This window comes from Labeo rohita, chromosome 19 (assembly GCF_022985175.1).
Source record: "Labeo rohita strain BAU-BD-2019 chromosome 19, IGBB_LRoh.1.0, whole genome shotgun sequence".
Classification (NCBI taxonomy): Eukaryota; Metazoa; Chordata; class Actinopteri; order Cypriniformes; family Cyprinidae; genus Labeo; species Labeo rohita.
In genome coordinates, this window is record NC_066887.1 from 28,358,186 (window position 1) to 28,381,138 (window position 22,953).

At 37.0% G+C, this 22,953-nt stretch overlaps 1 protein-coding gene across 2 annotated transcripts in view; it reads left to right on the forward strand.

The window, feature by feature from the left end:
- The window catches only part of LOC127182401 (E3 ubiquitin-protein ligase TRIM39), a 303,683-nt gene extending 293,237 nt beyond the window's left edge, over window positions 1–10,446 (forward strand). Inside the window, exons 2-7 of one of the 2 annotated variants that reach the window (XM_051137704.1) lie at window positions 6,462–6,646; window positions 6,788–6,883; window positions 7,419–7,652; window positions 7,744–7,888; window positions 8,578–8,604; window positions 9,798–10,446. In XM_051137704.1, coding sequence (XP_050993661.1) covers window positions 6,462–6,646; window positions 6,788–6,883; window positions 7,419–7,652; window positions 7,744–7,888; window positions 8,578–8,604; window positions 9,798–10,345 — 1,235 coding nt within the window. In that variant the 3' untranslated portion in view covers window positions 10,346–10,446. Of the gene's footprint in view, window positions 1–6,080; window positions 6,647–6,787; window positions 6,884–7,418; window positions 7,653–7,743; window positions 7,889–8,577; window positions 8,605–9,797 lie in introns of both variants that reach the window. The other variant, XM_051137703.1, reaches the window with a different exon arrangement.
- Window positions 10,447–22,953: the final 12,507 nt, after the last annotated feature.

Consider the following 22,953-nt stretch of genomic DNA (forward strand, 5'->3'; position numbering starts at 1 on the left):
TTTTAACTGTTAAAATATAGTCAAGTCTACATTGCTGGATTATTGGAACTACTGTTATATAATTCGGGACTGTTGTACAGATTTTACCGACTCAGATGACTCTACTTGGCTGGTAGCAAGTGTTTGCAGTTAGCGGTGCAGCTAATCGGCTACGGCTTCTCCAAATTCTGCCTGAATCCTCAGTGCTCGCATCTCCTTTTGGTGTTACTGGTCTCGTTTTCATCAGTCGCGCTACGGATGACTTCTTGGTGCCGAGCTCCTCTCTTGCTCTGCATATTGCCTATGTGGCTAGCGGATAGCAACAAATGTGGAGCCCGTGTGACTGGCGTAATGAATTACTCGGTCACTCAACTGATGGAATTTAACAACTATAACACTCCATCATGTTTATCAGTTATTAAAGAACTTGGACTCCTGCGTCGGCCCTGCTATATCCACAGAAGCTCTCGGCGAAAGTTTGTTTACTCCCGGTCTGGTGACGCCATCCCTTCTGTATGGTCAGTTATGCGCCCTGTCACATCTCTTCCACGTCATCAGAGTACCCATACTCCATGGATTATTAGCACTGGAGATACTGAAACAGCGCCACACATGGAGCCAGACAGAAAATGGAGAGTGGATTTCAGCTTACTTCTGCCAGTGCACAGAGTCACTGCTTTATCTAACATTAAAATTTAATTGTTTAATACTCAGTCTCTCACAAACAAATCTTGTTTAATACACGATCACATTCGGGGCAAAAGTTTGGACATAATGTGTCTTATAGAAACCTGGCATCAACCAGAGGTTTTTTCTGTTTTAAATGAGACCTGTCCTCCTGGCTACTGTTATATTCAAAAAGCTCATAGCACTGGCCGTGGTGGTGGCCTGGCTGTCATCTACCGCAGTCACCTGGATTTGTCCCCTTTGGTCCTCCCTGAGCTGTCCTCTTTTGAATGTTTGGCATTTAATTGTAAGACCCCTTTTACAACGACAGTACTATTAATTTACCGGCCACCTAAACCAAATACGTGCTTCATTTCGGAGCTGTACAATTTTCTTTTAACTTTTTGTGCAACTTCTTCCAATGTAATAATATTTGGAGATTTTAATATTCATGTCAACAACCCCTCTTGCAATTTAGCTACTGAATTTTTGCAGATGTTGGATTGTTTAAATCTCAGACAACATGTTGATGTTCCCGACATTCTCGATTTGGTTATTACTGAGTCTGCCTCTTTAAGTGCACCATTTGTGTATGATCTGGGTGTATCTGACCATAAGGTCATCTCTATGGAACTGCCTTTTCTGTCTTATGTTAAGCCCAAACATGAGATACGTTTCAGAAATTTGAAAAACATTGACACAGAAGACCTGACATTAAGCCTTCAAGATCTTGATTTTGTAAATGTCTCATCAGTCACTGAATCTAGGGAATTTTATAATAAAACTCTGAGCAGCATTTTGGATTTCCATGCACCCATCAGAGTTAGGACAATTACGTTCTCTCGCTCAGCTCCCTGGTTCACAAGTGACCTGCGGAAAATGAAGGCATCTGGACGTGCCCTTGAGCGGCGGTATAATGCCTCTGGACTTACTGTTCACAAGCTGGCCTATCGGGACCATCAAAAAGCTTATTTAAAATCCATTAAAGAAGCTCGGTCACAGTACAACTCAAATGTAATTCAGAATTGTTCTGGCAATTCTAAACAGTTGTTTTCCACCATAAATCATCTTCTTAAACCTCTTCATTCTTCTCTCTCTGTTTCTTCTTTGTCTGCCTCAACTGCTGACCTGCAGTCTGGTATTTCGAGACTGCTTGGATGCTTCCCAGAAGTCACTCAGCAGGAGGTTGAGAATATCATTAGGGGTATGAAATCTTCAACCTGTGCTCTCGACCCCTTTCCTACATCTCTGGTGAAAGCAAATATTTTTGTAATCAGTCCCTAATCACCTAATCACCATGATAATAAATCAATCCCTTCAGGATGGCCATGTACCGTCTGTCCTAAAAACCATTACTTAAGAAACCCACCCTGGATCCTCAACTTCCTGCTAACTACAGGCCTATATCCAATCTGCCATTTCTCTCTAAGGTTCTGGAGAAAGTAGTTGCCAGTCATCTTCAGGACCACCTCAAACATAATGACATTTTTGAAAAGTTTCAGTCTGGTTTCCGTTCCGCTCACAGTACAGAAACAGCTTTAGTGAGAGTCACAAATGACCTGCTGATTACAGCTGCTGCTGGTTCACCATCACTACTTGTTCTTCTGGATCTTTCTGCAGCGTTCGACACTGTTGATCATGGTATACATTTCAACCGATTACATCATTCCATCGGACTTAATAATACCATCCTGCGATGGAGTCATACCTCACAGATAGATCAGAATTTGTTGCCATGGGAAGCTCAAGGTCCTGTTCACATGCTGTTGGATGCGGGGTTCCACAGGGATCAGTTCTCGAACCTATCTTATTCATTCTCTACATGCTTCCACTTGGGGAAGTCATCAGTCGCTTTGGTATTTCCTTTGACTGTTATGATGCCGATGATACACAGCTATATATGAAAATTGATACTCGCTCATCATCACTGTCACCATCATCATTATCATCAACAACTTTATCTACATTTACTGCCTGTCTGGAGGAGATAGGGACATGGATGAATGATAATTTTCTTCAGCTGAACAGTTCAAAAACAGAAGCTATCCTCATTGGTTCCCCTCATCAGATCAGAACATCTACTATAACCTGTATTACATTTTCTGGCCAGGACATTTCTTTATCAACATTAGTCACCAATCTTGGTGTTAAGTTTGACCCTCATTTGACCTTTGAGGCCCATATTAAACATCTTTGCAAAACATCATTTCATCACCACAGGAATATAGCCAGACTTCGTCCTACACTTACCCTACATGATGCTGAGAAGCTTGTGCACGCCTTTGTCTCCTCAAGGCTGGATTATTGTAATGCTCTTCTCATCGGGATCCCTAGCAAGAGCATCGCGAAACTCCAGCATATTCAGAATAGTGCTGCTAGGATCCTGATGAGAGTGCGTAAATATGAACATATCACACCAATACTTCAATCATTGCATTGGCTCCCCATTTCTGCCCGGATTGAATACAAAGTTTCCTTACTTACACATCAGTGCATTCATGGCAATGCCCCAATTTATCTTGAAGAACTTCTCAATCTGCAGATTTCAGCACGTTCCCTTCGCTCCACAAACACTTATCGTCTCCTTCCCCGAATGACTAAGACTCGTACTATTGGGGATCGAGCCTTTTGTGCTGCTGCCCCTCGTCTGCGGAATGCCCTCCCTGAGTATTTGAGGGCTCTCCAAACAACTGATGTTTTTAAAAGGGGTTTAAAAACATTTCTTTTTAAAAAAGTTTTTAAATTTGATATTTTGCTGTTTATTGCATTTTCTGTAGCACTTTGAGATTTTCTTTAAAATGTAAAGTGCTTTATAAATAAAATATATTATTATTATTATTATTATTATTATTATTACAAAATGCTTCCACTACAAGAGAAGGCAGCAGCCGCGCTGCAGTTTCACCGCTCGCCGCGTCCCGTGTGAAAGGACCTTAACGGTGATGGGCGTTCCGTGTTTGAATTTCGCTGCACGTTAAACCAATCACAAAAGACTGGGTCATCGGACCAATCACCGCAGATTAGTGTCAGCAAAGGAGTGGTTTGGACAAATGATTCGTTTTAACGAACCGTTTGGGAGTCGTTGAGCGAATAAGGTAAAAATAAATGCATATTATAAGACAATAAAAGTGTTTTATGACCTTGTATGCATGTCAACTTCTTGTTGGGGACTCCCAAAACCAAAATATGAACCTTTTTTTAATCCATAATATGGGCACTTTAAAAAATAGTTAACATCAATTTTTGGGTCAGTTAACACTTATAACAGCAGTCATTGTAAGAGACGTCCTCTGCTGGAGACATTTGGAAATGATCGCTTTCCCTGACATTGTTCAGATTCAGTGACAGTGAAACTAACTTGATCAGAAACAACATAGACACCTGAAACGACCAACCTTTTTAAACGACATAATATTTTATTAGGGGTGTGACGAGACACTTATACTACGAGACGAGACGAGACACGAGACTGGTTTCACGAGAACGAGACGAGACGAGATTTTTAAACTTTTCTTAAGAAATCCTCAATGATGAAATATATAGGGAAAATAGTCTTTTATTCAACTGAAAAAGGCAAAATGCAAAAAACATGTAGGTGCATTTTGAATTTTATGAAATTAAACTTCCATTTTAATGAATTATATGCAGTAATAAACAACATTTAAACAAGAGCTTCACGATTCTGGATAAATTGAGAATCCCAGTTGTTTTTAATAAATTGGAGACCATGATTCTCACGATTCTGCAGAAAAAAGATTAGAAAACTAAACAAAATAACATAATTTACTAGTGATTCTGACAAACTGTTCATTGCATAAGTCTTTTAAAAACATATGCATTTAAACAAAATAATAATAATAAAAAAATAAAAAAAAAACATTCAACGAAGGAGTCAGTGTCTCACTTTATTAAGACTTGTTTGACTACTGAAATCTCCCGAATGAATGATTAAATGACATACTTTTTTTAAAAAGTTGTCGCCACCTCCTGGCGGAAGAGGATAAGCGTTACAATACATGCAAGTGTTAAGATGCTTTAGTTTTGCTCGCTACTGTAGACAATTAGTGTTTATACCACTGATCTATAAGAGAGTCATTATATATAGATCAGTGGTTTATACCCAAACAATAAACTTTTATCCCAGTACTTCTGTTATTTAAATGTCTGTAACAGAAATAATGATTATAATGTGGTTGAAAAGACTGTTTGTGTTGCTTTTTCTGCCTTCACATTTACCCCGACCCTCCGATTCATTAACATGAGCAGCGACAAAACCTGCTTCTCACGCTCCACTGACACTCGCGATGTGAAACAGTCCTAATAGACATAGCTAAGTTGTTGTCATTCAGGAATAAAATCGCATGGGTGTTTGAATCGAGATCTCCAAATATTAAGGATTAATCGTGCAGCTAAAATGTAAACACTGCAAAATGTTTTGCAAGGATATCGTCACGAGATCTCGCGAGACACATCTTGTGCCACAAGATCTCGTCACATCCCTATATTTTATTGAGCCGATTAAAGACCCCTGTGGACACATCTGATACACACAGGTAAGTGACAGATAAATGATTTATGTTTATGTTAATATTGTTTGCCTTCATTAGGAACAGCAAATATTCATGTGATTCTATGAGTGCACTGGCTGGAGATTTTCCCCAACAGAATTGAATGTTTAGTGCATTAAAATGGTATGAGAATAGTATTAAAAGTATGTCATTTGTTTGCTTGTAAAGCAAATGTTTGTGTTTCTGGCATTCTGTCACACAACATGAAGACTAAAGAAACAGGAAGTAAATGACCTGCAGACACTGAACACAAACCTGCTACACTGCAACTGAAAATCACATAAATCAACATTTTGCAGTTTATTTTGTGAGAAATATATTTTTATGTGAGAATATTTTACTTGAAATGAAATAGTTTGTTATGAAAAACAATTCAGTGGTCATGATCTAATTTGATTAAGTTGGAAACAGTGAAATATTTATTTTGATAACGTATCAGTGAACAGCTGAATACAATACTTGTACATAGTTTATTTGTTTATACATTGTTGAGCTATTTAAAATGAGCTGATGTGAAATAATGCAGTAAATATTAAGTAACCATATTTGGCTAAAATTGGTGTTAAAACATTGCAAAAAAAAATAATTTTGTGGTAACATCTTATATATATCATGAAATACCTAAAGCATTTTTTACAAGGAGGAAATACACTGTACAAATTACGTGCAGACATTTTGATATGCCCTGATACTTCATTGTTGCTCGAATTGGTTTAATCTAGTATAATCAGCTTGATATTAAATAATATTTGACTTGAATAAAACTAAGACTTAAATACATTCCTAATAAGGGAATAAATGTGAGTATTGTGTAAAATATAATTTTCAGGAATGTATGTGATTTATCTTCATAATTTCTCTTTCCAGTAATGTCATCCTCCAGTGGTCCACTGACTGAGGAGCTTCAGTGCTCTATATGTCTGGACGTGTTCACTGATCCAGTCAGCACTCCATGTGGACACAACTTCTGCAAGACCTGTCTGAATAAACACTGGGACAACAGCCAGACCTGCAACTGTCCATATTGTAAAGAAACATTCAACCAAAGACCTGATCTCAAGATTAATACCACACTCAGGGAGATCGTAGATCACTATGAAAAGAAAAGTCCTGAGAAAATAAGTGTGACTTTCAGTGAAGTTCTGTGTGACTTCTGTGAGGAAAGAAAACTGAAAGCCCTGAAGTCGTGTCTGGTGTGTCAGAGCTCTTACTGTGAAACTCACTTGCAGCCTCATTTTAAAGTGGCAGGTTTAAAGAAACATAAACTGATGGATCCTGTGAGTAATCTGGAGGACTATATATGTCAGAAACATGAGAGACCTCTGGAGCTGTTCTGTAGAGATGATCAGACATGTGTGTGTCTGTTCTGTACTGAAGGAGTTCACAAGAACCACAACACTGTTCCTCTAGAAGTGGAGAGTGAAAAGAAGAAGGTAGAAGTTACTGTCAAAACTAGGCTCATATCATGATGAATCACATTTTCTTTGTGACATAAAAGAGTTAATTATGAAAACACTACAAGTCAGAAGACAGCAAATCTCTGTTATGATAAATGTGTTGTTCTCTTTCTAAAGATTCGACTAATAAAGACACAGAAAGACGTGCAGCAGATGATCCAGGACAGAATCAAGAAAATTCAAGACATCAAACACTCAGCAGAAGTCAGAAAAGTGAGTTTAAAATAGTAAACGAGTAAAAATGTATTATAGATAATTTAGTTGCGGTCCACCAAGACTCACTTTGCTTGTCTGTGGTGGAGATTTTACAGTGACTCTCTCTGCAAGTTATATTGTTACACCATTAGGTGGTGACAGTTGACTGTTTTTATGAGGGAGGCATTGATTTTAATTCAATCACTCAACCAGCTGTTCAGAAACACTGACTGATTCATTTAGAAAGGATCATCACTACAGTATGTTGTGACTTTGTTCGAAACGCTTTTCATTGGTTGGAGAAAATACAGACAAAACAACTGTCAATAATTTAATCATTATTAGCTAGTTAATACAAGAAGAATCAAGATTTGACAAATCATTTAGTGCAAATAGTGCAGGACAAAATGTTTATACTTTGGTTGGGATTGATTTTGAAAACTCCTTAAAGTATGAGCAATTGATTTTGAAAACTGCTTAAAGTATGAGCAATAGTAACACTGATTCTTGCCCGAGCAAACACCACTATCTGTTGACTGACCTTGTTGAGCAGAGAAACACAGAGGAGGAGAAAGCAGCCCATGTTGAGCTCTTCACTGATCTCATCCGCTCCATTGAGAGATGTCAGACCGAACTGCTGGAGATGATGGAGCAGCAGCAGAAAGCAGCAGAGAAACAGGAGCAAGAGCTCATTGAAGATCTGGAGCAGGAGATCACTGAGCTAAAGATGAGAGACGCTGAGCTGGAGCAGCTCTTACATACTGAAGATCACCTCCACCTCCTACAGGTCAGTGAACATCTCTCTGATCAATGATAATACAATATTTGACACCATAACACTCCTCATGCGGAAGGATTTCTCCTCTCTCCTGCTGTAGATTTACTTATCCATGTGCAGCCCTATAAACACCAGGAACTGGCCTGAGATCAGTGTGAAGACTCATGAGAGTCTGAAGGCTCTGAGGAGGGTTGTGACTCAGTTGCAGGACACTCTAAACAGGAAACTCAGCCACCCAGCAATTGGTATGTCAATCTCAAATACACTGTAAAGATACATATATTTATCTTCTTTCAATATCAGTAATAAAAAACGAGTCTGATTAAAGCTGAAATAAGTATGTGACGATCATGTGTTTGTGGCTCATTATCAGTTCTTCTTAAAGAGGGCAGGTCATTTTCATCTCTAATTACAGAAAATATGTAGTACATTTTTTAGCACATAGAAGCTTCATCCCTGTAACCACAATCATGAGACTTGAGACGTGATAAACCTTCACTTGCTACTTGCCATTAATTTGTCTTTCAACTGTTCCATCTTTGTTTTGTGAATACATGTCAGATCAAATCAGTTTAGTAGTTGGAAAGAAGATTCTTGTTTGTAAAATGAAATTAAATTGATAAGACATTATGCTGAAATTTCCTTATGCCCCTATGAGAAACAATTAACGTCCAAAAAGTGCTTAAGTTATAGCTGTTCTTGTAAAAGAAAAATTAAGAGCTTAAACACAAGGCAACAGGGGTTTCTGCTTGATTCTCGACATATCAGCAGAAACACATACAATAATCGGATAAAAACATGATGTTGTACACAATTTTATAAAAAATTATTCAATCTTATAGCTATTACATATAACCTTAAAGCTTGTCTATAATTCCACACATAAAGTCATCCCAAAGATCTCATGATGTTTTATTGTCATGTGTCTCTACAGGGCTGAAGTGGATGCAGCATTATGCAGGTACAGTGTGCTGTTTGTGCTACACCTTACATTCACAGGTAGAGCAGGGCATAACCTAACAATTTTCGACTTCCTAATTTTTAAAAAATCTGCATAGGGTTCAGAGTTTTCACATTAATTTCACACGTCTAGTACAAATATGCATTTTTTTTTTTCTTTATTTACGCCCAAAAATGGAAGTGAAATGTAACAACATGCCCCATAAGTGGGATACATTTTAATATCTGAGGGGCATGTTGTAACAGACCATATGAGAGCTTAAAATGTTATTTAATCTAATATTTTTTTTTTTTTTTTTTTAAATAGATAAGATAAACTAAAATATTTTATCAATAAAATAAAACGATTAACCTTTTTGAATTAATGTAATTTTTTAAATAATTAAAATTAAACTAATTTTGGAGTTTCACAATGAACAGGCCAGGGCTCCATGCTTGGGATGGCCTCAATCACAACACACAGCTGTACAGCATAGTTCATACAATGTGGGCAAATAGATGAAGAAACAAATTCAGACATTCAGAAAAACACAGAGATGAACACAACACTTCCGTCCCTCCACACACAGCTCTCACAGAACAGGAGACAAAAAACCAGCCAAAATGCTTTACATTTCTTGAAATATTAATTTCTGAACATTGACTCTATTTATTCACCTGTTTGCCACTGTTTCTCATTAAAATTCATGAAAGTAATTAATGTAAATAACATCTCTAATGTCATAGAATAGCATAGTTATAATAATAGCAGGGCACATTGTAATGCAGTGTTGCAACATTTCCCATTTGCGCAACTGGAATTTCAAACTGGTAAGTGTCTTCTGCTAGTTAGCAAAGCATTAAAGCATCTAAACTGCAATTTACATATAGATTGAAGATTAAAATGATAGCAGATTTGTCTCATTTTAAATAAACACTAAAAACTGAGATGAAAAATTTACTTTAGCCAGATTTATTATTTATTTATTTATTTATTTTTTGCTATGGTAAGATTAATGTTAAGGGATATCTTCAAAAGATTTTTGCATTTCGGCACATTTTTGTTATGCTAGCATGTATTGGAATGTTTGAACCATGCATTTCGCATAGCTTCATTACTGCAGTACAATCTGATTAAAAACTGATTAAATATTAAAACATCATCACAAAATCTTTGTAGTGTGAAGTTGTGATTCATATTCTTTGTTTTCTAAGTGGATGTGACTCTGGATCCTGATACAGCTCATCCATATCTCATCCTGTCTGATGATGGAAAACAAGTGACACATGGAGACGTCAAGCAGAAACTCCCAGACAACAAAAAGAGATTTGATAGATATGTAAATGTGCTGGGAAAGGAGGGATTCTCCTCAGGGAGATTTTATTTTGAGGTGCAGGTGAAGGGAAAGACTGACTGGGATTTAGGAGTGGTCAGAGAATCCACTGACAGGAAGGGAGAGATCACACTGAGACCCAGTAATGGATACTGGACTGTTGTTCTGAGGAATGGGAATGAATATAAAGCCTGTGCTGGTCCCTCCATCCCTCTGTCTCTGAGAGTGAAGCCGCAGCGGGTCGGTGTGTTTGTGGATTATGAGGAGGGTCTGGTCTCCTTTTATGATGTGGAGTCCAGCTCTCATACCTACTCTTTCACAGGTCAGTCTTTCATTGGGAAACTCTATCCATATTTAAGCCCAGGCCCTAATTATAAAGGTGAAAACTCAAACCCACTGATCATCACACCTGTCAGTTATGATAAATGAATTTACCCCAATATAAAATAGAAACACTAAATAAAAATTAAGACTTTTAAGATCAAAATCTAAAACCATTAATAATATATGCACTGCAACTCAAATAATAGGCCTAATATATATATATATATATATAATATATATAATTTTTTTTTTTTTTTTCTAAATTATTTTTTGACTAATGCTTGTTTTAAAAGTTCAATAAATGATTTTTTTTTCAGTGCTTTTCAACACTATTTTCCCATCTCTACCTAACAAAGTGAAATTTCATGTAATATGTTTACATCAAAATAAACCAAACTATGGTCATTTTGATAAAATGTTGTATCATGATTGTTTCAGTTATCTCTAGTACCAGATGTTACTACGGTACATCAGTAAATGATTACCATACTCATATATCACGGTATGTATATGGTACTTCAAGGCATCTAAATAAATACTGCATTGTTATGATCATGGTAGTGTTAAAATCTGTATTACCATGGCACCATGTCACATGTTAACACAATAAAGAAAGTATAAATTAGAGGTAAGTTGTATAAACAACACAAATTGTTTCATTAAAATTATAATTTTTTTAAAAGTTGGCATAGATATCTTCAAATAAAATGTGAGACTTAAATATCTGATGATGTTGATATAAAGTAGGAACACAAATTTGAAACCTTGTAAAAAAAAATAAAATAAATAAATAAACGAATAATTTCCTTTGTTTGAACATAATAGAGATTGTTTTTCAAATATACACATTTATATTCCTAATTATAATTAAAGGAATTATTTACCCGAAAATGTTCCTATAATTTACTCACCCTCAAGCCATCTCTGTGTTTTTAAGTATGTTTTTATTAATGTGTCTCTAGAAAACATAGTTTGTTGTAGTGTGTTTTTGCACTTTAAACAAAGCAAGAAACTAAAGATGTTATAATAGAAGAGCAGCGTTCTGTCATCATTTACTCACCTTCATGTCTTTCTGAACCTGCATGACTTTCTTTTGTGGAGCACAAACGTTTTCACCAAGATTTCTCTATTGGTCTACTTTAGTGTATCTGCAAACACTGAGACTGACATTCATGTCAAAGAACTCCCAGCATTTATTTTTTGCTGTTTTATGTGTTAGAGACATTAAAGATCTTTTACCCAGAGCTTGTAAAATCTTAGTAGTGTTTCTCAGAGCAGGTTTCCACAGCTCATCTAAACCCTGATCTATGAGAGTGACAGGCGTCCCATAACATATTCAGATAGACAAACAGACTGACTAACATCTGCAAGTTGAGCAGGAATTGTGCTGGAAACTCATAAGAAATGTCACCAAACAATTAAGTTTTTGGGGATCTGCTGATATCTTTTCTTCATGAGCTAACAGAAACATCAGTCCCAATACAAACAGACACACCAAATACAGCGACAAATGTAAATGTGTAAATACAGGAGGAGCTCTGACAACACTGGAGATCAGTAAGAGATTCAGAGAAACTGAAACTCACTCGATCAACAACAACACAAAAACCTGAAATTATCAACCTCTTTAAACAACAGATGTAGCATCTGGACCAATCAGACATACAGTTATTTGTTACATTTAACAAATAGTCTTTAAACCCAACAAGCCAGTTATATGCTGGAGTTCTGGAGAATACCCCACAAAGCAACTAACACCCCAAAAGGGCTAAGTTGCCAGGGTGACCATCTGATAACGGGTTTAACTGCCCCCAAAGGAATGCACATTTGCCCATAGGAAAGACACAATGCCTATAGAAATGGACTCTTTTACTATTCATTCACAGACAAACATATCCTTGACCTTCCTATCACACATAGCCCCAGGTCATTGTGTATAGTTTTACTATTATTGCTTTGTAATTCTGTGTTTTCATCATATTCTGTTGTCAGTGTTGGGCAGTAATGCAATACTTTGTAAAGCGTTACTGTAATTTGATTTTTTTTTTTTTTTTTTTTTTTTTACTAACGGAGTAATTTAATGCGTTGTAATTTCCGGATGAGTAATTAGAGTATAGTTACAAGCATGCTTTACCGCTACATTACATCATTGCCAACAGAATGTGTTTTATCATCTAGATTGTAAAAAGGGTGTTGGCTAGCACACACGACGTCCTCTACCTGAGACCTACTTTGATTGGAGGCGGATACTACCAATGAAAACAAAGCCAGAGAGAGGAAAGTGCGCGTTCTGTAGCTGGAAATACAAACATTATTTTAAGTTTATTTCTGTCAAAGGCAAGAACATTATTGTGCATTGTCAATTATAGGAAACGAAAACCTTTTCAACCGTGAAAAACTCCGTAGCCAATTTAAAACACCTGAAAGGGCAGCATGGCACATTAAAACTTACCGGGAGCCCAGAGCAACACATCAACTTCTCTGTTGCGTCGATTGCAGCGGGAGTGCGGGCCTCTAATCCACTGGCACTGGACTCGACGCAACAGAGAGTGGAGCGGGACAAAACTTGATGGGCTAGTGCGGGTGCGGGCGGGCAGAGACTGTGTGTGCGGGATGCGATTGAATAAAATGATTCGCGGGACTCTCACTAAATAGAAATATCTAAACATAAAATATCTCAGACAAATGAATTGCTATTCATGTATTGCACAAAAGCAACAAGAACAACTAATATTAAAACAAAAACGATTAACAAGCGTAAGCATAGGCAGAGTTTCTATTTATAAAGTGTTTGAAGCGTTGAACAACGTTGATTTCTGGAATGCAATGGACAATCAGAGAATCCACTCGCCGCTCGAAATGCTGTGCATTCTGCAACACGCACGCAAGCCTATTGCTTTTAGTAAAAATAATAGTAGTTTGTTGATGAATGTTGATGCTTTAATAACACATATTTTATCGGGAGTGTTTATGCTGCGATATTAGGCAACACACAAACGTACTATTTCACGTAAATTTTGTGGATGTACAGAAAAAAGTAATGTAACTAGTAATGTAACTAATTACTTTTCAAATAATCAGAACAGTAATTTGATTACTTTTAAAAGGAGTAATCAGTAATTTAATTACATTTTCAAAGTAACTTGCCCAACACTGTCTGTTGTATGCATCTGTTATGATAGATCTCTAGTCTAGTATAACATACCTATGCCGTGTTTGGTCTTTTTAAATTCGTATTTTGGTGATCTAAAAGATGATGTATATTATATGTTAATACCTATGCAACATATTAGTGTTTTAAAAATCCTTAGTAGTTTTTGCATCAACACCCAATCAAATTACATATGCAAAATACCATGCTCACAGACAAAGAGTCGTAAACTTTCCCTCCAAAAGTGAAAGTCACTATTGGCTCTTTGACCTCCTGGAGGCGTAGCCCCCAGAGACCTTAAAGGCATTGAACGAGTGATCGTCTCTCTCTTCACTCTTCACTCTCTTCTACAAAATCTTCCGATCACTGCCCGTGTGGAGGAACCCACGGGGAGCCTGAGCCGGTACAGGGCGTGCCTGGCGGGCCCGACAGGCCCCAACATATAGAGCTGTGGCTCTAGACCACAAAGAGTCAGACATTTTCACTCAACCCTGGAATTCATCTTCATGGAAATGTCCTCGAACAGACATTTCTCTCTTCCACACTTTTTTAGTTTTCTTCACTCATCTCACATGAGTTCTTTTAGAACCTAAGAGGATGAGGAGGATGAGCTAGAACTCATCGGGACTTCTCTAAGTTGCGCCAAGCCTTGTCTTTCCATTTCAGCTCTTGGTTCTTCTTTACTTTTCACATGGGAAGAAACTCCCAGTCACCGTCGAATCAGAACATCTTTGGAGTTCATCATTCTTTGAACCCGGAAGAACGTGATCACGATTCCAAAACCACCACTGCTCCAAACCATCAAGACTTTCACCTGAGACCACATTCGGACACTTGTTCAACGACCAAGGCAATGCAAGTATTGTACATTTAACTAAACAAAACAGAGGTTTAGTATAAGCTGCAGACAGCACTGATGGTTTCACTCAGGTGGTTAACTGAATCTTTCATAGCTTCACTTTCTTGTCTCTCTCACTGACCCTTCCCCCATGTATGAGTGATTTCATGTTTCTTTGTTTAGATTAGTTATGTGTTAGTCCTTCGTTAATAAAACTCTTGTGCACAAATTACATGAGTTTTGGTTCTGATTCTGCCTTGTAAATTAATGTCCCTTTATGATTCCGATTCGAGCTACATGCTCTAATGCAATAGTACTTTAAAAAAGTTATTTACTGTGGCCAAGAACACATCATTTCTTAGAGTTGATTTAAAATTTATACCGAATGTTCACTGGACAAACAGATTAGCTGATGGAAAATTAATTATGCTACAGTTACTACTGGCAGCTGATAAAAATAATAATAATCATAATTAATTGTAATTATTTATATACATTTCCCTTTTGAGCTAAATCGCTACACAGAATATTTCAAAGACCCTTGTGGCACTCACACGTAAGTGATAGAAATATAAGAGAAACTATCCTGAACAAGTTTGTAATGGAAGTGGCCTGGTTTAGTTGGGTTTATTATCATCAAACAGGAATTTGGAAGTTGAACAGAACCAGGTTTAATCATGTGAAATATGATTAGTTTTCACAGAAATTATATCAGTTAGTTGCACTGATATTATATCAGAATTGTATTAAAAGTATGTAATTTGACTGGTTGTAAAGCAAGGTTTGGTGTATTTGTCATTTTGTTACAAAACATTAAGACTAAATAAACAGGAAATAAATGACCTGCAGACAAACTGAACACAAACCACACTGCAACTAAAAATAGCATTTACGTTACACAATGAAAATAACTCTTGAACATAGAATATACTTGTATATACTTTTTAATAAAATGATAAACATTTTTGTTATATCTTTCAATGTTTGAATTTATATCTTGATTTTGTGTCCTTGTGTTCCTCAAAAGGAAACAAAACCATGAGACAGGGTACAGCTTATTTCTATACTCAAAAACAGAGAAAATAAATAAATAAGAGCATGAATAACTTACACTCTTCTCATACTGTAATATTTAATATCTACAGTTAAGGTACAATAGTGGTGAAATGTCTAAACACTCCAGCTCATTTCTATTTTTGTACATTTTAGCTAAAATTGTTTACTAATTAAGTCCATAATAATAAAAAGTAACTTGTAACTTGTAATGAAAAAATAAAACGTAGATTAAAGTTGTAATGTTGGAGTGTTTGTGTCATTGCTAGTTTTCCGTGTTGTAATAAACTACTTTTTTAAAGATATCATTTACAAGATAATATTCAAATCATAGAGTATACTAAGCTCAAACAAATGTTCCCTATCTGTCTTACACTCCGCGTTGTGTCGAGTGTACGACACTAGGGGTCACTCAGCCCAAACACCTCAGTTTTGAGAAAAGGCCAATGAAATTGGGTGTGCAGATTTTGCATAGCTGGCCATGCCCCGGGCATCCGGGTATAAGTAGGGCAGCGCATGCTCTGCTCCAGTGTTGCCAACTTAGCGACTTTGTCGCTAGATTTAGCGACTTTTCAGACCCCCTTGACGACTTTTTTTCAAAAAAGCGCCTAGCGACAAATCTAGCGACTTTTGGACAAACCTTAGCAACTTTCCAAATGTCGCCAGTACTGTCCTGTAAGCGCAAGGTCTTGCTTTCCCGGTACACTTACTCATCTCCCTGTGTCTGCTCTGATCAGGGAGTGCTGGCTCCGGCTGAAAGGAGCAGCATATTCCCGTGACCGCACGGCAGCTGACATAGATGTGAATGAGCTGCGCATGTGCAAACAGTGTTGCCACGGACCAATCACTTACCTGCTTCTCCTTTGCTTGAAATAAAACTTTTAATTTGACCGTTTCTTTATGGGGTTCCATTTGTGCCAAAAAAGAGGCGACTGCTTTGTGCTTTGTACTACACATTTGTCTTTGTCTACAGTTATTGCCTAATTATTCAGGTAAATCAGTATATGTTGACGTGCATGTTGTCTGTTGACGTCGTCTTAATCTGTCGTCCTGTCGTCTTTTTCTCTGTTTTTTTACTGTTGTCCTAACTGTCATTTTGTTCTGTCGACCTGTTCTGTCATCCTTACTGTCGTCTTGTTCTGTCATCCTAACTGTCGTCCTGTTCTGTCATCCTTACTGTCGCCTTGTTCTGTCGTCCTAACTGTCGTCTTGTTCTGTCGTCCTAACTGTCGTCTTATTCTGTCATCCTAACTGTCGTCTTGTTCTGTCGTCCTAACTGTCGTCTTATTCTGTCATCCTAACTGTCGCCTTGTTCTGTCGTCCTAACTGTCGTCTTGTTCTGTCGTCCTAACTGTCGTCTTATTCTGTCATCCTAACTGTCGCCTTGTTCTGTCGTCCTAACTGTCGTCTTATTCTGTCATCCTAACTGTCGTCTTGTTCTGTCGTCCTTACTGTCTTATTCTGTCATTCTTACTGTCGTCCTGTTCTGTCGTCCTAACTGTCGTCTTATTCTGTCATCCTAACTGTCGTCTTGTTCTGTCCTGTTCTGTCGTTAACTGTCTTATTCTGTCATTCTTACTTGTTCTGTCGTCCTGTTCTTATTCTGTCATCCTAACTGTCGTCTTGTTCTGTCACTGTCTTATTCTGTCATTCTTACTGTCGTCCTGTTCTGTCGTCCTAACTGTCGTCTTATTCTGTCATCCTAACTGTCGTCTTGTTCTGTCGTCCTTACTGTCGTCTTATTCTGTCATTCTTACTGTCGTCCTGTTCACCGCGGTCAAGTGAGCCGCCATCTGGATTTGCTGCACGTCTATTAGTGGAATTACGGTAAGGAGACAAGAAGCGGCCAAAAAGCTGACGAACATCTATATTTCAGCGGTTAAAATTTAAATGTGCTAGAAAACAGGGAAAAAGTATTTACAAAACGTATATATATATATATATATATATATTGTTCATTATAGAAGATACAATTATATTACTTTTGAAATCATTATACTGTAAAGTTTTCTAAGACAGTAATAAGAAACTTTTAATAAGAAATTTTAATAATGCATGTAGAAAAAAAGGAGCAAACATTCAGTGTTAGAATGTATTTTAAAAAACTTTACTTTTTCAGAAAACTTTACAGTATAATGTATTCGAAAGTATATCTCGAAAGTATTCGAAATATTGTATCTTCTATAATGAACAATATATATATATGTTTTGTAAATGCTTTTTCCCTGTTTTCTAGCACATTTAAATTTTAACCGCTGAAATATAGATGTTCGTCAGCTTTTTGGCCGCTTCTTGTCTCCGTACCGTAATTCCACTAATAGACGTGCAGCAAATCCAGATGGCGGCTCACTTGACCGCGGTGAACAGGACGACAGTAAGAATGACAGAATAAGACGACAGAACAGGACGACAGAACAAGACGACAGTTAGGACGACAGAACAAGACGACAGTAAGGATGACAGAACAAGACGACAGAACAAGACGACAGTTAGGATGACAGAACAAGACACAGTTAGGACGACAGAACAAGACGACAGTTAGGACGACAGAACAAGACGACAGTAAGGATGACAGAACAAGACGACAGAACAAGACGACAGTTAGGATGACAGAACAAGACGACAGAACAAGACGACAGTTAGGATGACAGAACAAGACGACAGAACAAGACGACAGTTAGGATGACAAGAACAGTTAGGATGACAGAACAAGACGACAGTTAGGATGACAGAACAAGACGACAGTGAGGATGACAGAACAGGTCGACAGAACAAAATGACAGTTAGGACGACAGAACAAGACGACAGTAAGGATGACAGAACAAGACGACAGAACAAGACGACAGTTAGGATGACAGAACAAGACGACAGAACAAGATGACAGAACAAGACGACAGTTAGGACGACAGAACAAGACGACAGTAAGGATGACAGAACAAGACGACAGAACAAGACGACAGTTAGGATGACAGAACAAGATGACAGTGAGGATGACAGAACAGGTCGACAGAACAAAATGACAGTTAGGACGACAGAACAAGACGACAGTTAGGATGACAGAACAAGACGACAGTGAGGATGACAGAACAGGTCGACAGAACAAAATGACAGTTAGGACGACAGAACAAGACGACAGTAAGGATGACAGAACAAGACGACAGAACAAGACGACAGAACAAGACGACAGTTAGGATGACAGAACAAGACGACAGAACAAGACGACAGTTAGGACGACAGAACAAGACGACAGAACAAGACGACAGTTAGGATGACAGAACAAGACGACAGAACAAGACGACAGTTAGGACGACAGAACAAGACGACAGTAAGGATGACAGAACAAGACGACAGAACAAGACGACAGTTAGGATGACAGAACAGGTCGACAGAACAAGACGACAGTTAGGACGACAGAACAAGACAACAGTAAGGATGACAGAACAAGACGACAGAACAAGACGACAGTTAGGATGACAGAACAAGACGACAGTGAGGATGACAGAACAGGTCGACAGAACAAAATGACAGTTAGGACCAACAGTAAAAAAAACAGAGAAAAAGACGACAGGACGACAGATTAAGACGACGTCAACAGACAACATGCACGTCAACATATACTGATTTACCTGAATAATTAGGCAATAACTGTAGACAAAGACAAATGTGTAGTACAAAGCACAAAGCAGTCGCCTCTTTTTTGGCACAAATGGAACCCCATATTTCTTCGTATTTTTTCTTATTTATTTATTTTTTCTTCTGATGCACTTATATTACTCACTGTTACAGAGCTTAAGTTCATTCCAGTTTCTGAACTCGTCTGAGATCGTTTACTGAGCTACATCTGATTGACTGTACGTAATTCTACTTTCTCATACACAACGATAAACTTCATTAAACTTATTAAACTCATATACACATAAAAAATATATACGTATAATATAAATTTAAATAACTTTATTAAAGATATACAAAAAATAAAATACCAATAATAAAATATAAATACAGTATATAATAGAAATATAAAAACATATATACAATAGAAATAGAAATAGAAATACACACAGCTAAAATATTACACACGTTTAAAATAGCGAACATGTCACACTCTAAAATATATTCCCAGAAGTATAGAAAAGAATGGGAGTTAATTCCCGAATTCAAGGGGTGGCTGAAGCCCTATGTGGGCAATGACACAAGGGCTTACTGTCTCTATTGCAAGACAGAATTTTGTGCCAAGCTGTCTGACATTAAAAAACATGCATCAACCCAGAAGCACACTGAAAAGTCCAAACCCTATAATCAAGCAAGTCAATCTACATTGCCATTTTTTTCAAAACAAATTGACTCTTTGAAACAGGCTGAGGCAACAATGGCAATGGCAATTGCAGAGCACTGCTCCATCCTCTCTTGTGACCATATTGGAAAAGCATGTAAAGCTGCTTTTCCAGATTCCAGTGCAGCCAAACATTTTCGGATGCACCGTACCAAGTGTACCGAAATGATTAATGGGGTGCTGGCACCATATTTTCTTAAAAGACTGGTGTCTGATATTGGTGACAGCAAATACAGCCTCCTCCTTGATGAAAGCACTGATGTAAGTGTCTCAAAGTACCTTGGGATCGTGATTAGGTATTTCAGTGAGGACAAAGCAAATGTGGTGGCCACATACCTAGGCCTTGTTGAGCTGGAGGGAGGGGATGCTAAAACAATAGCCAGAGCAGTTCTAACTTTTCTGGAGAAATGTGGCCTCAAGCGGAAGAACTTGCTTGGCATTGGCACAGACAATGCATCAGTGATGACAGGAGTGTACAATGGTGTGCACAAAATTCTCCAGGAGCAGAGTGACCTAAAACATCTAGTCCTCATCCGCTGTGTGTGTCACTCTCTACAGTTAGCCGTAAGCTCTGCCTCTAAAGGCATAAACCCATATGAAGACTCGGCCTCTGCTGCAGTTTCTGTCCTCTCGCTCCCACACTCAAATGCTGAGGTAGAAAGGACTTCAGCGGCTTATTCATTTAAGTCCTGTCCTGCAGCTGGTTCTAGCTCACCCTCTGCATCCAATATCGCCCCACAGGAGGAGAGCTTTGAGAGTGTGGATCTTGTGGATGATGATGATGAATTCCCTCTCAGCATTCTCATGGAGTGATCTGTAATCAGAATCACAGATTCAGCAGCAATAAAAAAGTATCTTTTTTAAATTGCTATGTAAATATTTGTGGCACTCTTGTCTACCAGATTATCACATATATATAGTTCATTTTATCTATTTAGTTAAATTACCATATCATAGTATTTGAATGTACTGTAGTTCAATGCCATTTTATGACAATTTCCATTTGTTAATTAAAATACTAAGTTTATTAAAATGCAAAGTTTTTTAGTTTTCTAATTTTATCATAAATAGGCACATATATGCACAATATAGTTAGTTTGTAAATAAGCACAGGCTTTTTGTAAATATGCACATAGTTCGTTAGTAAAGTGCAAAAGCTTTTAAATATGCACGTATTTCATTTGTAAATGTGCAAAGGCTTTTTTGTAAATATGCACATAGTTCGTTTGTAAACGTGCAAAAGCTTTTAAATATGCACGTAGTTCATTTGTAAATGTGCAAAGGCTTTTTTGTAAATATGCACATAGCTCGTTTGTAAAGTGCAAAAGCTTTTAAATATGCACGCAAGTTAGTTCGTTTGTAAATGTACACAGGCTTTTTGTAAATATGCACATAGTTCGTTTGTAAATTTACAAATAGGCCTAATTCAACCAAAGACTTAAATATCTGATGGCGCTGATATAAAGTAGAAACACAATGCTATTTGAAACCTTGTTAAAAAAAATTAAATGAATCCTTTCCTTTGTTTGAACATAATAGAGATTATCTTTCAAATATACACATTTATATTCCTAATTATAATTAAAGGAATTGTTCACTCAAAAATGTTCTCATAATTTACTTACCCTCAAGCCATCTCTGTGTTTTTAAGTATGTTTTAAGTATGTTAAGTATGTTTTTATTAATGTGTCTCTAGAAAACATAGTTTATTGTAGTGTGTTTTTGCTCTTTAAAAAAAGCAAGACAGTTTCAACTGAAGATGTTTTAAAGGAAGAGCAGCGTTCTGTCATCATTCACTCACCTTCATGTCTTTCTGTACCTGCATGACTTTCTTTTCTGGAGCACAAAAGTTTTCACCAAGATTTCTCTGTTGGTCTACATTAGTGTATCTGCAAACACTGAGACTGACGTTCATGTCAAGGAACCTCTTTAAACAAGAGTCAACCTTCTTAAACAACAGAATATTTCAAAGAGCCTTGTGGCACTTACACACTATAAGAGAAACTGTCCTGAACAGGTTTGTAATGGAAGTGGCCTGGTTTAGTTGGGTTTATTATCATCAAGCAGGAATTTGGAAGTTGAACAGAACCAGGTTTAATCATGTGAAATATGATTAGTTTGCACTGAAATTATATCAGAATTGTATTAAAAGTACATCATTTGACTGGTTGTAAAGCAAGGTTTGGTGTATTTGTCAGTTTGTCACATAACAAAAAGACTAAATAAACAGGAAGTAAATGACCTGCAGACAAACTAAACACAAACCTGCTACACTGCAGCTGAAAATTACATTTACATTAAACATTATGAAAATTACTCTTGAACATATATTATATTTGTATATACTTTTTTTAATAAAATTATATATATTTGTGTTATATATTTCTATTTTTTAATTTATATCTTGATTTTGTGTCCTTGTGTTTCTCAACAAAAGGAAACAAAACCAGGAGACAGAGTACAGAATATTTCTATACTCAAAAACAGAAAAAAATAATAAATAAATGCATGAATGACTTACACTCTTCTCATACTGTAATATTTAATATCTACAGCTCAGAAAGGTACAACAGTGGTGAAATGTCTAAACACTCCAGCTCATTTTTATTTTTGTACATTTTAGCTAAAATTGTTTGCTAATTAAGTCCATAATATAAAAAGCAACTTGTAACTAGTGATGAAAAAATAAGATTCCGTGTTGTAATAAACTACATTTTTAAGATATCATTTACAAGATAATATTCAAATCATAGAATATACTGAGCTCAAACAAATATTTCTAGTTCATGTAGATGCCATTTTCATTGTAATACTTTGATTTTCCATTGGGTGGCAGTATAATAATGGGAATAAGTTGGTGCACCTGAGTGGTTTAAAAAAAAGCGGGCACTATTTATCAATCTTATGTAGAAACAAGTGCAGATGGGGATCTGAGCGCACAAATCAACTTACGACAGGATTCTCGTGTGGTTCATGAAACATTAGTATGCCGTCAATCCATCATACATACGAAAGTACATCGGTCTAATTTAAATCCAAAAAGTAAGACTTGGCTATCTGGTTAATTGCTTAGACTAGTTCTTAAGACAGTCTTAGTGGCTATATACCTCACATTCTTGGGTTCTTACACTCAAATCCTGGTAAGTTTTGATGAAATGAGAATGAATTACGTTCTACAAGCAAACTTCATTCAAATTCTCTCTTTTAAAAATTGTAAACATCTTAAGTTTGGCGTGAAAGAACACTAACATCAGTCATTGTAAGAGAATGGCGTCCTCTGCTGAAGACGTTTGGAAATGATCGCTTTCCCGGACATCACTGGAGTTCAGAATAAGAGA